We start from the raw sequence: 15,009 nt of genomic DNA, 5'->3' as shown, positions 1-15,009 counted from the left end.
TTTAATGAGTCACTGAGTGCTCTAATTTTTATTTCATCTCTTTGCCTTAGTCTCCCTCTTCTTTTCTGCTTCATTATTCTCCATAAGTTTGTCCTCTATATTGCTGATTTGCTGCTGTGCCTTATCCATCCTTGCCACTGTGGCATGCATTTGAGATTGCAGCTCAGTTATAGCAATTTTTATTTCATCCTGACTAGCTTTTACTTCTTTCATCTGTGCAGAAAGGGATTTTAATCTATTTTCAATCCCAGCTAGTATTCTTTTTATAGTGATTCTAAATTCAAGTTCAGACATCTGCTTATATCTGTGTTGATTACATCCCTGGCTGTCATTTCCTCCTGTTCTTTCTTTTGAGGTGAATTCTTTCATTTCATCATTTTGGAGGAATAAAAGGAATTAATAAGGTAAAAAAATTAAAAACAACACAAAGAAATCAAATAAAGGGTACCAGATCCTAGGTGTATTTCAGTCTGGTTGTTGAAAGAAGCTTGATAGATTAGAGAAAAAAGGGAAAGATAAGAAAGGAAATAAAAGATAAAAGAAAAAAGGGAAAAAAGGAAAATGTTTGAAAATTTGAAAAAATAGAATAAAATGAAATGATGAAAGTAAAATATAATTTTAAAAATTTACAAAAAAGTAAAAAATGTAGTAGAACAAAATTAAGGAAAAATCTTTTTAATAAAAATGGAAGATAATAGATTTTTCACTTTCTGTATTCAAGAATAAGAATAGAAAAAGAAAAAAAATTGAATAAAAGGACCAGTGAACAGAATGAAGTACAATTGAAATTACATCTGTTTTCCCATAGATGTCAAGCTATGAAGCACTTTATAGTCCATAAACTAAGCAGGTGGAGAGACTTTGTCAAGAGCATTGTAGGCCCAGTTGGGTGGGGTTTAGTGAAATGGTTCCATTCTCCACTAGATGGTGCTGCTTAGCTTACTGGGGTGGATTGCTGGGGCACTTGTAGGCAAGTATGCGCATGCTCCGGAGGGGTGAAAATGGCATTACCCAGCTACCAAGCAGTGTTTCAGGGTTTATGGAAAATCACAGCACACATCTGGTGCCAGGTATCACCCTTGACATCCTTGTTCCAACACCAGTGAATGTGGTTGTTCCCTGGGGTGTGCTGGAACCTATGATTGTGGGGTGGCCACACAGCCTCTACCAAATGTCCTCCCAGCAGGGGAACTGCCTCTCCCCGTATGGCCCAAGGACCACTTGGACCTCATTCTCTCGTCCTGTGGATTCACCCTTCCCACCAGAGCACCACCAGGTATGAGCTGTGGACTTTCAGACTTTGCACTCCCCCTGTTTATAGTCTTAATGGAATTTAAACCTCTACTTTCTCTTTTCTCCCTTTTTTTGTTCAGTCCTTGTAGCTGTTTCCGCTTTTCCACTTTCTCTCCATGTGCTTTGGGTTGGGGGGTGCTTTTCCCATATTCTCCCCCACCCCCCACCCTGTCTCTGTTCTCTTTCTGCAAGCAACAACAGCTCCCTGCCCTCTGTGTCTTCTCTTTCCCCCAGTTCACCTCTCCCCACTGCATACCTGCCGAATTCTATGGTTCAGGTTGTGCAGATTGTTGTGTTAATCCTCAAATCAGTTTCCTAGGTATGCAAGATGGTTTAGTGTTGATCTGGCTGCATTTCAGGGATGAGAGATGAAAAAAAAAAAGCAAGGTGCTTACAGTTTTAACAATTATTAAAATTGTAATGAAAATGTATTTTAATCTGCAAAATTTGAATTAATTCTTAGCAGAATTAAGATTCCTTAGTCAACTTTCTCAGTAACTTCAGTAACTATAAAATTGACTTATGCTTTGTAGGACTCTCTTATCATATTAACAGATGTTTACATTCCAATAGCAATTAAAATTTTTTTAATGTTTATTTTTAAAAGAGAGAGACAGAGCATAAGAGGTGAGGGATAGAGAGAGAAGGAAACACAGAATCTGAAACAGGCTCCAGGCTCTGAGCTGTCAGCACAGAGTCCAACGCAAGGTTCCAATTTGGGAATAGCAAGATCATGACCTAGGCCAAAGACAGATGCTTAACCAACTGAGCCACCCAGGAATCCTGTTCCAATAACAATTTTAATGTCATTTTACCTATTGCCACACTGATGCAAAAAGTACTTTGGGAATGAACCTATGTTCAATTCAATGCCCAATCCTGACAGCTTAAAGCTTTTAATTAAATTAAGGGGTAGGAAAGTGAGCCCACATGGTGGTTTAGCAACCAACTCATACTGTGGGCAACTGAAGGCTGCAACAGAGAATACACACCAAGGAGGGGTATTTATGGGTATTTATGTACCAGCTCCCTTGAGTCTTTGATTGAAGACTTGGTGGAGGGCTGTCCCTTAGAGCATTGACTCCATAGCACTGTGGTATGACAAGTGGATAGAAAAGTAGGGTCCAAGTTGAAGAGAACATTCTTGTGCAGAGACAGGCAGTTGGAATGCAGCTGCTGAATGGCTGGTGAGCAGCTTAAATTGGAGACTCATGGACTGAAACCCAGGTCTGACTGATGTCAAAGCCATTTTTTTCTAATTCAAATCTTCCCCCAAGTATTCCATGATTGAGTGAAATTTTAGATGGAGACCACAAGGTCTTTGGAATGGCACCTCTCTACATATTCCCCAGAGACAAGACTCTTTACAATTAGCTGTAGGGGTGCCTAGTGGCTCAGTTTATTGAGCATCCAGCTTTTGATTTTAGCTCGGTTGTAATCTCAAGGGTGATCTCAACGTTCATGGGATGAAGTCCCCTGTTGGGCTCTGTGCTGACAGTGTGGAGCCTGTTTGGGATTCTCTCTCTCCCTCTCTCTCTCTCTCTGCCCCTCCCCCACTCACACGTGCATATCCTTTCTCTCTCAAAAGAAATAAATAAACATTAAAGAATCAGCTGTTAAATGTGGGCTTACTGTTCCTTGCTAAAGCCAAATTTCTGTAATCAGCTGAAATCGTATTACGTAGAGACCCTATTTTTACAGATCCTCCATTCTATAAGCTCTTTGTCACATGATATGTTCATGGTCCAAATGTGGAAGAAAACTGAGCCAGCAGCCCATTCTAGGTTCCAAGCAAAGTGCAAACATACATATCGTGTGAAAGAAGCAGCCTTAGTTAGAACTGGGCCAAGAGGGGTCATGCAAGTACTTCTCTATATCCTTCAGTTTTGATATAACAGCTAATCCCCTTCTGCTCCTCCCCAGGCCCTCCTCATGGCTTAGATGTGGCTGTTCTTTGGCAGACAGCTGTTACATGAAATTGCAAAATCTAAGCACATATTTGCTCACTTAATGTAAGCAACAGAGAAATAAATCTGAACTTTGGAAAAAGTCTATTAATAATTAACAGATAGTGAAATTATCAAGATATAGAATGCTATCCGGAAAAAAAAAAAATCCCAAATCTTGGGTTTGGAATAAACTGTGAAAATGTTTACCCGGTTAGTTTGTATCAGTGATTATGAACAACATGCTAAATCAGTACTTCAGAAGTCTGTATATGACTATTACAGGTCTGGGGCAAATGATCAGGAAACATTGGCTGATAATGTTGCAGCATTTTCCAGGTAAGAAAATTTATTAATTTTTAAATCATGTTTTGTGTAATTACACGAAGACATTCTACCAAAATAAGACCTCAGGTTTTAATGTTGTTGATGTGAAATTATCCGTCTAGATAGATGCTTAGTAGAGAGGGAACAATTCTTGGGGCTGTGAGAAATTTTGGGCTATCAAACTGTTTAAAAATATCCCAAGCCTGGGAATCTCAAACCATTGACTGAAAAAGCCACCCCTAATTGTCCTCACATGGAATTATGTGGATAATTAATTTGACTATGTATAAAAATAGTGATGCATTCTAAAGACTCTACTGTCTTTTTCTCTGAGTTGGACAGTGAGGGTCTATGAGCATGATGTAGGAAGTGGTTAGCACTAGGTTCAAGATAGCCATCTTATCTGGTTGAACCAGATCGGATTGTTGCCTCAAATGTTCCCATCCTGCTGGCTTTCCCTTATCATTCATTTTGATTATTGTTGTCTCAACTTTCACTTTAGATTTCAATTTGTCTATATAACATTAATCTTTCAACATTGCTGCTTCATCCATCATCCAAAGTGCTTCACCTACCTCTGTTTCCAAATTAGTTTTCCCTTGCCTTTCATATTTCAAAGCACAAGATGGTAGGTATCACGGTTTATGTTTTCTGTTTGTAATAAAAACAATGAACAAAATAACTTTAAAGGAGTGTTTTTCTCTCAGCAGTTACAAAATGGTTTATTTGCTGGAGTAGGGGAGGAGAACCCTCCATACACTATACTCTCTCAAACTCATCCATCTTACATTATAGTCTTTAGTAAAGCTAGTGAATATTGTGGGTGTTCATTGATGGTGATAAATTAAAGAAAAAGGGTAGAAAATATCCAGAAGAAAGAATATGCTTTCCTGCTTGGCTTCTTCTGTCTAGAGCAAAATCTCTCAAAAATCACTTTTCTATGTGTAAATTAGGAAAAATGAGATGATTCTAACCAAGGTGGTCCCTGGCAAATAGCACCGATGTACTGTCAGGAGTCTGAGAATGGGGTGAAGGATGGGGCCTCCCCCAAACTTCTCTAAGCCTTGACTTTGTCTCAGTTCTTCCCTGGAACCCACATGGCTCTTCTGTGGAAGAGCCACAGAAAGGGAAAATTTGGCTAAAAGTGGAGGGGCTTAAAATTCTGTATGATCTTTTTCAATCATTTAACATTCTGGGCCTCTCCAAACTTTTCTGTTCCTGGAAGATGTCCCTTCCTGGGCCCAATAGCAGCTCCGTTCACCGGGTAATATGGCTTACCTCCTGGTAATCTCCTGAAAACAACACTTTAACCCAAAAAGGTTATTTTAACCAAGGAAATTTCAGGCCCTTGACAGGTGTATGGAGTTGGTGTCTCCTTGCATTTCTTATGTCATAATGCTCAGGTGACCATCTATTTCCTCAAACCCCCTTTAACACCCTTCCGCTCATGCTACTTAATTAATGGACTCATGCTTATTAGGAATCTCTATAGGCTAGGTTCTATACTACATGCTGAGGATAGAGCAATGAGCCAGACAAAGCTCCTGTTCACAGGTGCTTACATTCCAATGGATGCACATTGACCTTTGACTTCCATAATGCTGGTGGGTTGAATTGATGCAAAATGTACCCCGAACAGCTGGCCTAGTAGAGGCCTTAAAGAGAGAGCAAAGGGGTGCAGCACATACAGGCACCTCTGCAACCCTAGAAATTCTGGAAGCTTTGTCAGACATGGAAGGCATTGTTGAGTTCCAAGTTGTGGACTGGAAGAGTGCCTCATGCTTGTGTGGGTTTCATGGTACTCCAGTAAGTATTCCCACCCTGTGCATGTACTCAGTAACTTCAGGACAGAGCACAGATAATGAGAAAGAGTTTGCAATGCCATCCTTTCCATGAACCTTGATCTTTCCTTTTTGTTCAGCTTGAAAGGGAAAAAACATGGATTAATCAACTTTCTCTGGAGGTTGGCTGATGCTATTTTATGATCAACCACTTGAAGAGTTTTTATATTGCAACAAACGTTAGCAGCCATTGCTTATCTAACACCTCAATTCCTCTTTTCTTGTGTAACTTTCTGGGTGACCCTTCATTCCTCACCTTGCATCATTGAGCTGATCACATGGAACTAAGAATAGATTTTCTGCCAGAGTTGTGGTGGCTTTGGGTTGACGGGATGAAGGAAATCAATCTGAACTCTCTCATTCTGATTCAAATGAAGACTGCAAAACAACCAAACCTCAGATAACCTGTTGTGACACAGTGTCAGGGCATTTTAAAGACATTTATGAAATGTGTACACTTTCCCTCCCACAAGCACAACAAAAGGTCATTCACAGTGACAGCTGTTATCTCTCTGTGCTCAGCTCTGACAATCACATTTTGGAGTTTTGGGGATATGGCTCACTTATGTGACCTAGCAGTTGCTTGTAAACGTTTCTGGGGTAAGACTTGCGACTCTAATGTTATCATGGCTAAAAACTGATAAAATAAAATAAAATACAAAAAGACACATGAAGTCAAATAGATGGAACCATACTGAAGAACAAAGTTACCTATCGTAAACATTTCGAGAACAGTAGGTGTTAGCTTGCAACATTTTGCATGATTGGAATCATCATGACCTGATTGGAGTTAACTTAAACACACACACACACACACACACACACACACACAGTATGTTGTTTCTCTTACACATTAACTCAGTGTATCCTTCTCAACCATGGTCTGCACTTTGTGGCTTCTGGTGAAATCATCACTAGTGGAGACTTAATTCTGTAATTTGGGTGTCTAGAAGTCCTGATGAAGTTAGAAAATGAAGCTCCTTTCTTTTCTGTTGTGTCATTTATTGACACTAAAAATGGGGTGATTTTCTTTTAAATAACAGGTGATAAAGTGATGTCATTATTCCTTTATTGCAGTGCCTCACAGGTTGATAGTGATCCAATTAAATGTTTTAAAGATGTCACAATATTAAGAATGAAGGGTAAAAAATAAGATTACAGGGGCTCCAGGGTGGCTCAGTCGGATAAGCGTCGGACTCTCAATTTCGGCTTGGGTCATGATCTCAATGTTCGAGAGTTTGAGCCAAGTTGGGCTCTGCGCTGACTGTGAAGAGCCTGCTTGGGATCCTCTCTCTTTGCCCCTCCCCTGTTCTCCCTCTCTCTCTGTCTCTCTAAAAAAAAAAATTTAAAAACGTTTTAAAAATAAGATTACAAAAATTGTGTTTTGTATACGTATTTACATACATTTTATTTGCTTTAAATAGTTTAAACAATTAATGTGAAGAAATTGGACTGAAGTATGATCATCTTACAGACTTATGAAACATTAATTCACTGTGTTCAGTTGATGGGATTCAGTAACAGCACTTGGCTTTACAGCTGGGTGATAAGTGTCTTCTTTCAAATACAGTATCCCATCTTGGGGAGTGTATACATCACCAGATTTTTTTGTAAATTAAATGTGAGGCTTTTGTTGGATGTGAAGGGTGGGTCAAAAGTTCTGTGAAAAGATCCCCACCTTTACCCCCTACTTCCTTTACTCGGTCATCTTATTTTCCATCCTTCGAAAGAGGTTTATTATTTGATTGGTTCAATTGTTTTGTCCATCTTCATATCCTTTTTCCAAAGTGGAGGTCTCATAAGAGCACAGTCCAAGGTTACATTCAGCTACTATTTGATGTAAGACTGTGAAAAAAAAAAATCACTTCTATTGGGGGTGGAGTCAGGTGGGACTCAGAAAGCTATTGGAACTACTTGACAAGGTTAGTTGTAATTGTTCTTTGGAAAATATCAAAAAATGGAAAACTTTTTAGAGAACATACACTTCCCACTCCATCGATCTTATATAATTTTGCCTGAAACTTGCATTTTGTGCATTGGTTGGTGAGTCTCCGTAATGTCACCGTCAGAACAGAAAATAATGTGTGTGGGAAAGCCAAGAACACAGTTATTAAAGGGACTGCGCCACCATGTGGACAAGCATAAATAAAGCTACTGTCTGGAGATAGAAGGGTTGAACCTTGCCTTCTACATAGGAATTAACATTTAACAATGTCCTTTCTCTCTCTCTCTCTCTCTCTCTCTCTCTCTCTCACACACACACACACACACACACACGATGCCCAGCAGCTCTGTGTGTGCTCTTCATAAAAGCTTTCATTGTTTCCTCAGCTCTAAGTAAATATTAATGCCTTCCAAGGCCAACAGCTGCTATTAAAATCGTTTTCTCTCATTCTCATAATACACTTAGAGATGATTGGTAATAAAAACTCTCTTCAAGGCTTCTGCCTTTCCCCCTTCAAAATGGAGATCAAAGAAGCATGCTGTGAGGGTCAGTCCAAAAGAAAAGACTTCCAGCAGCAAAGCATGTGGTGTGACAGAAAATAATGACAATTATGATGTTCAAAGGAATTGCAGAGAAATCACACAGTAAAACTTCTTTATTATGCTTTTCAAGGGCTGGATGTTTTTACTTTATTATGTGGGGAAGGGTTAGATTACAGACCCAAAGCAACATGAAGGCAGAATTTCTTCTTCCACTACAGGAAGTAGGCTCCAGTTAAGACGTTGGAGGTTCAATTTATTTTGGTTACTACATTTCTAAATCACACTTCAGTATATTAACTAAAAATCTTGTTCTCTCTGGAAGCAAAGTAAAATCTAGGTAATAAAAGGTGAGGGCTGGTTAGGTAAGTATGTATGTGTTACACACATGTTTGTTTCTTAGTGCTCATTAGAAAGACAGCTGTATTTTCTTCAGTTCTAATGAGTTACTAATGAGAAAAATAATCCTGAACAAATAGGACATACAAATTTCGCTGAGAGGAAAGAGAACTTGTTCTCCTGTAAATTTTACTAGTAAAGTTTTTGGTTCTTGGTTTATTGATAGTTTTCATTACAACACAAAAGAATTGCAGGAAAAGTCATTTAAGATCGTGTTCAGGAGTCAAAAATTCTTCAAGCCAAAAATCCAGTTTCTACCAAATACCCTTTTAGGAGAAAATGCACAATTAAACTAAAAAGAATTATCTTCCCTCATCACCATACTTCAGTGGATACTGACTTCCGTTTAAGAATTTTGAAGAAACCACATTATAATTTTATTTTTTTAAGTTTTTTTAATGCTTACTTAATTTGGAGAGAGAGAGAGAAAGAGAGACAGTGTGAGTGGGGGAGGGGCAGATAGAGAAGGAGACTCAGAATCCAAAGCAGGCTCCAGGCTCTGAGCTGTCAGCACAGAGCCTGACCTGGGTCTCAAACTCACCAACCATGAGATCATGACCTGAGCCGGCATCAGATGCTTAACAGACTGAGGCACCCAGGCACTGAACCACATTAAAATTTTAAAAGTAATTACCTGAAGTTACTGTCTGTTATTTGAAAAGAAAAACAAAAAAACAAAAAGGACAAACTGTACATAATATATCTTTTTTTTTTAATTTTTAATTTTTTTTGAGAGAGAGCAAGTGCACAAGTTGGGGAGAGAGGCAGCAGGGGAGAGAGAGAGAGAGAGAGAGAGAGAGAGAGAATGTGTGTGTGTGTGTGAATCTTAAGCAGGTTCCACTCTCAGTGAGGAGCCTGACTCAGGGCTCAATCCCACAACCTTGGGCTCATGACCTGAGCCAAAATCAAAAGTCAGATCCTCAACCAACTGAGCCACCTGGGTACCCCTCTTCTTAAATTATAATCTAATCCATGTTTTTGTATACCATCTTCAAAATGACCTGGAGGAAGTGAAATGAAAGCTATGTTCACACAAAAACATTTACATAAATGTTTACAGCAGCTTTATTTAAAATTGCTTCAAACTGGAAATGTTCCAAATATTTCTTAGCTGGGGAATGGGCAAACAGACTGTGGTACTTCTGTACAGCAGAATATTGTTCATCAACCAAAAGGAACAAATTATAGATGCACATGGCAACATGGATGAATCTCAAATGCATTGTGCTAAGTGAAAGAAGGCAGACTCAAGAGGCTACATACTTTATGATTCCATTTATATGTTCTTGCGAAGTAAAACTATATGGACAGAAAAAATACCGGTGGTTGTGAGAGGGTTGGTGGGAGACAGAGTTTCACTGCTAAGGGAAATGGGGAAATTTTTAAAGATGGTGAACTGTTCTTGATTGTCTTGGCACTTATACGACTGCATGCATTTGACAAAGCTCCCCAAACCGGACACTCACGTGGGTGAATCCTACATATGTTAACTACACCTCACTAAGAAGGATAGCTTGTGAAATTCATTATTATCTTATTGCTAACATGCTATCTTAACAAGCATTGAAATTGCCCCTTTTCCTTCAATTTTGTTATTTGCTGGGTGGGAAAAATACAAGAATATTTTCTCTTTTTAAACTAAAATGTAATATCAAAGCCTTGGTTATGATTTTAAAATTCTGAAACGCTTTTTTAAAAATTCTAGATGGAAGCTGTATCCGCGGATGCTCCGGAATGTTGCTGAAATAGACCTGTCGACTTCTGTTTTGGGACAGAGGGTCAGCATGCCAATATGTGTTGGGGCTACTGCCATGCAGTGCATGGCTCACGTGGATGGGGAGCTTGCAACTGTGCGAGGTAGGAAGAAAGTCCTCACTCAAAAGGACAGAAGAGCACTAACATTTAGTGACTCTTTTCTGTGTATGCATCAAGCAAACACTTCCCTAGATATGTTTACACTCACAAAAACTAAGCTCATTGACTCTGCCATTAATATACCTGTTTTTGCACCTTCTCCTCCTCTATTTTCTAGCTGTATGACACTGGGCAAGATACTTGTGCCTCAGTTTATCAGCTGCAAAATAGGGATAAAAATAGTACCCACCTCCTCAAGTTACTATCAGGATTAAATGAATTTGCACAAACAAAGCACTTAAAATAGTGCCTTGCACAGAATGGTGGTTCAATAGCTTTTAGTTATATTATGTGTATTAATACCCATATTTCAGAAAATGGAGGTCTGAGAAATTGACTTGGCTCACCCATGGTCATACAGCAACATAGTGGCAGAGATGGGATTCAACCTCATGGCTACCTTATTTCAAAGCCCTTCCTGCTTCCCCAAACCATGTGAGTCTCACAGGGAAACAGCAAATGCAGTGACCTGGTTGGTTGCATTTTCTGCCATGGCTTTGGACCATGATTCTGTTTTACGAATGGGTTAGATTCCCAATAGAGCATTTCTAACTGCCTTAGGAGAGAGAGATGAGAAATTCAAATATGATGTAAAGAAATTCCTTCTTAGGGCTAATTTATTAACTTTCAGTCCCCTGGCAACCATGAACATTTGAAAAGGTATGTACAGTGATAAATCTACCCACCCCCCCAACTTCAAAACCTCCTATAAAACTCATATCTGACTTCTTTTGATACTAAGCAGGGCAGGAAATTCAGGCCCAAGGAGCAGGAACTAAATACTATTTTAAAGCATTTCAGTTCTAAGTATTACCGATCTTATGGATTTACTTCCCTTCTTGAAACGTCTACCATAGAATTCTGCTAGGGACATCAGCATGACAGAGTGAGATTTTGCTGGACAGACTTAGGTTAGAGTCTAGAACTTTTTTTTTTTTTAATTCTAGGACCACACACAGAGAAGTGACCTTAGGACCCAGCCATTTGTCTATGAGAAACCTGAAATATGGGCAGGGAGAAGGAGAAGGGAGGAGGAGAAGAAAACCAGTATCTGTCTATTTACAGTTGGAATAAGAAAGGCCTTTCCTTTCTTATGGCTTTCAAAGGCCATAGACAACAACCATTAAAACAAAAGCCAACAAATCAACACAAAAACCCAGAAACTTCTATGCTGTCAAAGTTCTACAAAAATTGATAAAACAAGTGGCAAACAAAACAAATTGAAATTATGAGGCTGCAAAGTGTTAATGACCTTTCTGTCATTACACTTGAATAATGCAATAACATCTAACCCCAAATAGATGAAGAGATATAAGTGGAAAAGGACAAACAGGAGATTCATAAATGGACACATAAAAATGGCCAATAAACATATGAAAATTATTCAATTTCCCCAATTATCAAATGCATACAAATTATAACTATGTGTTTTATTTTCTGAATATCAAATTACCATTTTCAGGTTATACAGTGTGATGTGGTTGTTTACAAATATTGATAAGAAGAGTGTAAGCTGGAATCATATTTCTAGAAAATTGTTTGACAATTGTTTATCAAAATTTTAAAGTATGAATTCCATATGATGCTGTAAGTCCTCTTCTAGGCATTGCAAGGAAATAATTATGACTTTGAAGAATAACATCTCTGCATGGATTCTCCTGCCTTTGTTATTTTTAATAGGAGAAAAGTTAGAAAAAAGAAAAACCCAAATGTCCCCATATTTGGAGATTGGTTGTAAAACAAAATAGGGTGCATTAAAAATGGAATCAATTTTTTTAGTGATATGAGAGAAAGAGTGTGGTGGTGTGGAAAAATGTTGTGGCATGTTTTTTAAAAAGCAGTTACAAACAATAGTCAGAAAGATAAATATATGATTTCACTCATATGTGGAATTTTAGAAACAAAACAGATGAACAAATATTAAAGAATCCATCCTCAGAGCAGCCCAAAGAATAGTACTATATTAAGCCCATTTTACACCTGGGAAACTGAGGCATGCAGCAGATGAATAACTTGCCCAGAATCACACAACTCATAAATGGTAGAAACAGGATTCAGACCTAGACAGCCTGGCTGAAGAGTCGTGGCTCCTTACCTCCCTGTACTGCTTTTAATTTCCAGAAAATCCCATAAAATGTCATGAGAAGAAGCCCATTTATCTGTCAGTTACAATTCCCTAAAAATAACTGATTTATCACGTTATGCACATGCAAAGCAGCCCCCCCCCCAGGGGAGTGAGATACATGATAAACATTGGGACAGGGTGGAACAGTAAGAACGAAGAGGATGTCGTGACACTGAGGACACAGAGTAACTGGCAATGACATGTTACACACAATGCCCTTGAGAATCTAAGACCCTGGATCAGGTTGTTGTGAGGGCAGTGATATCACAGTTTAGATCTAGATTTGTAGTAGAAATCTCCTGTAAGGATTTTGACATTCCTAAGGTTTTTTTCTATGGTCCAATTACCATCTATGGATTGATGATTTATTTAATATTTAAATTAACCCTGGGGGTGCCTAGGTAGCTCAGTCTGTTAAGTGTCCACCTATGGCTCAGTTCATGATCTCATCGTTGGTAAGTTTGAGCCCAGTGTAGGGCTCTGCGCTGACAGCTCAGAGCCTGGAGCCTGTTTCGGATTCTGTGTCTTCCTCTCTCTCTCTCTCTCTGCCCCTCCCCTGCTTATGCTCTCTCTTTCTCAGAAATATGCACATAAACTTTAAAAAAGTGTAAAAAATTAAAAATAAAAATGTATCCTTAAATTAACCCTGAAAGACAATGGTGATCCCCCCATAACCAAGAGTACTCCTTGGTTGGTATGTTTGGGTTGTGAGATGGATAGGTTACTTGGAAGGAAAGAAAGTATATGTACCTGGAGCAGATGCTGTTGGTGTTCAGGTTATATCCCCTTGTTACTTATCATTTTTATAAGAACTTGCAACTTTTTGCCTGTATTTTCTCTGGCAACAGGAGCTGATAGATGGGTGGGTTGGGGGTTACCTTCCCATTAACACACCCTTCCTTGACTGCCTTCTCTTCCTTCTTTCACTTTCCTATTCTTCAACTCACCTTGTGATTATTCCCAAATAAAAGACTTGCACTCATATCTTTGCCTCATTGTTGGCTCCTGGAAGAATGCAAATCAAGGTGAGGACCATTCAAATCTCCAGGGAATGATCAGGCTTGAATAATTAGAATGGACATCCAGAAAGTTCTCAAAGCTGCCACAGTACCACAATCTTGCCTTCTCAATTGGCTCTCTAGACTTCACAGCACCTTGCTTAAAGGGTCTTTTGGGCTTTCTTTACACCACTGTGGAGCACATCCCCAGTATAACTGGGCCTGAGAATGGAGCTCTATTTTCTTATACAGCTTTGTGGTTGTAGAGTGACCAATGGAGCTACTCTTTCTTCGTTTTCAAAATGGCAGTGAATATAAGGTTACCAAATAAAATGCAGGGAACCAGTTGCATTTGAATTTCAGATAAACAGCAAGTCATTTGTAACTGGGTCATCCTATATGTTTATTTGCTGTATCTGACAACCTTAGTTGAATAAGAGCTCTTACTTCTAGGGGTCCTTTGAAAATTACCTGAGAATAATGCTAGGAAAAGCTTCCCAAAATGGGGTGCACTTTTTATTTGCCCCTCAGAGTCCCAAAAATGTCTTCCACATATTAAAAAACTTACTTTCAGAAAAGTATACTCCCGGGGTGCCTGGGTGGCTCAGTCAGTTAAGCGTCCAACTCCTGATTTGGGCTCAGGTCATGATCTCAGGATTTTTGAGTTTGAGCCCCACATCGGACTCTGTGCTGACAGCGTGGAGCCTGGTTGGGATTCTGTCTCCCTCTCTCTCTGTGCCTCCCAAGCTTTCTCTCTCTCTCTCAAAATAAATAAAAATTAAAAAAAAACTTAAATAAAAGTACACTCCATTTACACTTTAGTGGGAATGAAAGTTGCTCTTTTTACTTTGCTAAAGATATTTTTAATTTAAGCTTTATGCAGGGACCTCAAAAATGACTTTAAGGGTCAGATTGGTAACATAAATACCCAGAGAGGGATGAAGTTAGGAAAACAACAATGCAGGCTTGATGGTGGAGACTGTAGCAAACCTGAGATTGCAGGTTCCATAGAGGGGGGCAGCCACATTTTAGTGCTAGCTAACTACTGCCCCAAGGGATTGAGGATGTTGGGCTGCCAAATCTCCAAAAACTTTAAGAGAAGCCAAAACCCTTGATTTTTATGTGTAATCTCCTGGTTTTTAAATGTTGGCAAATAAATCAAAAATTCTCTAAAACACTGTTTGGGGCAGTAATGTGTGGGCCAAAGCAAATACTTTTGCGGGCTACAACTGTCCCCTGGGCTGTCAGTCTGGGACATCTGATTTATGTGGAATTCACCACTAACTAGTTTCACTTCTGTAGCAGGCCATTTTCACTCTCTAGGAGGATTACGTTTCCTCACTGATAAAGTCAGCTGCTTAAGCAAGATCAGCGGTTTGCGTATCATGTCCCAAAGAGGTTGGGATTGTTCCCAAGAGTCTTGGGGAAGTGAGGTGTGTCACCAACCATGGAGCTACTTGTGTTGCATGTTGGGGTTCAAAAAGACAGTTAAAAAAAAGAGTTCTGCTGTGAAGCCAAGAATGCAGACAAAATCTCTACAATGAGAAAACTAAAAAACCCAAACCAGAAAATTCCTAACAGGAAGATGATTTTACCATTTTTTTTTTCAGGTTAGAAATGAATGGTTCTGTCCTTCTTTAAGATTTCATGAACTAGAGAAGCCATTCAAGGTAGAGAACTGT

At 39.1% G+C, this 15,009-nt stretch overlaps 1 protein-coding gene across 1 annotated transcript in view; it reads left to right on the top strand.

The window, feature by feature from the left end:
- Positions 1 to 3,441: 3,441 nt before the first annotated feature.
- The window catches only part of HAO1 (hydroxyacid oxidase 1), a 46,185-nt gene continuing 34,617 nt past the window's right edge, over positions 3,442 to 15,009 (top strand). The window contains exons 1-2 of the mRNA XM_047853971.1: positions 3,442 to 3,578; positions 9,996 to 10,147. Of these exons, the coding sequence (XP_047709927.1) occupies positions 3,442 to 3,578; positions 9,996 to 10,147 (289 nt within the window). The remainder of the gene's footprint in view (positions 3,579 to 9,995; positions 10,148 to 15,009) is intronic.

Source organism: Prionailurus viverrinus, chromosome A3 (genome assembly GCF_022837055.1).
Source record: "Prionailurus viverrinus isolate Anna chromosome A3, UM_Priviv_1.0, whole genome shotgun sequence".
Lineage (NCBI taxonomy): Eukaryota > Metazoa > Chordata > Mammalia > Carnivora > Felidae > Prionailurus > Prionailurus viverrinus.
Note: the sequence above shows the minus strand (reverse complement) of the source record. Positions and strands in the feature narration are given on the sequence as shown.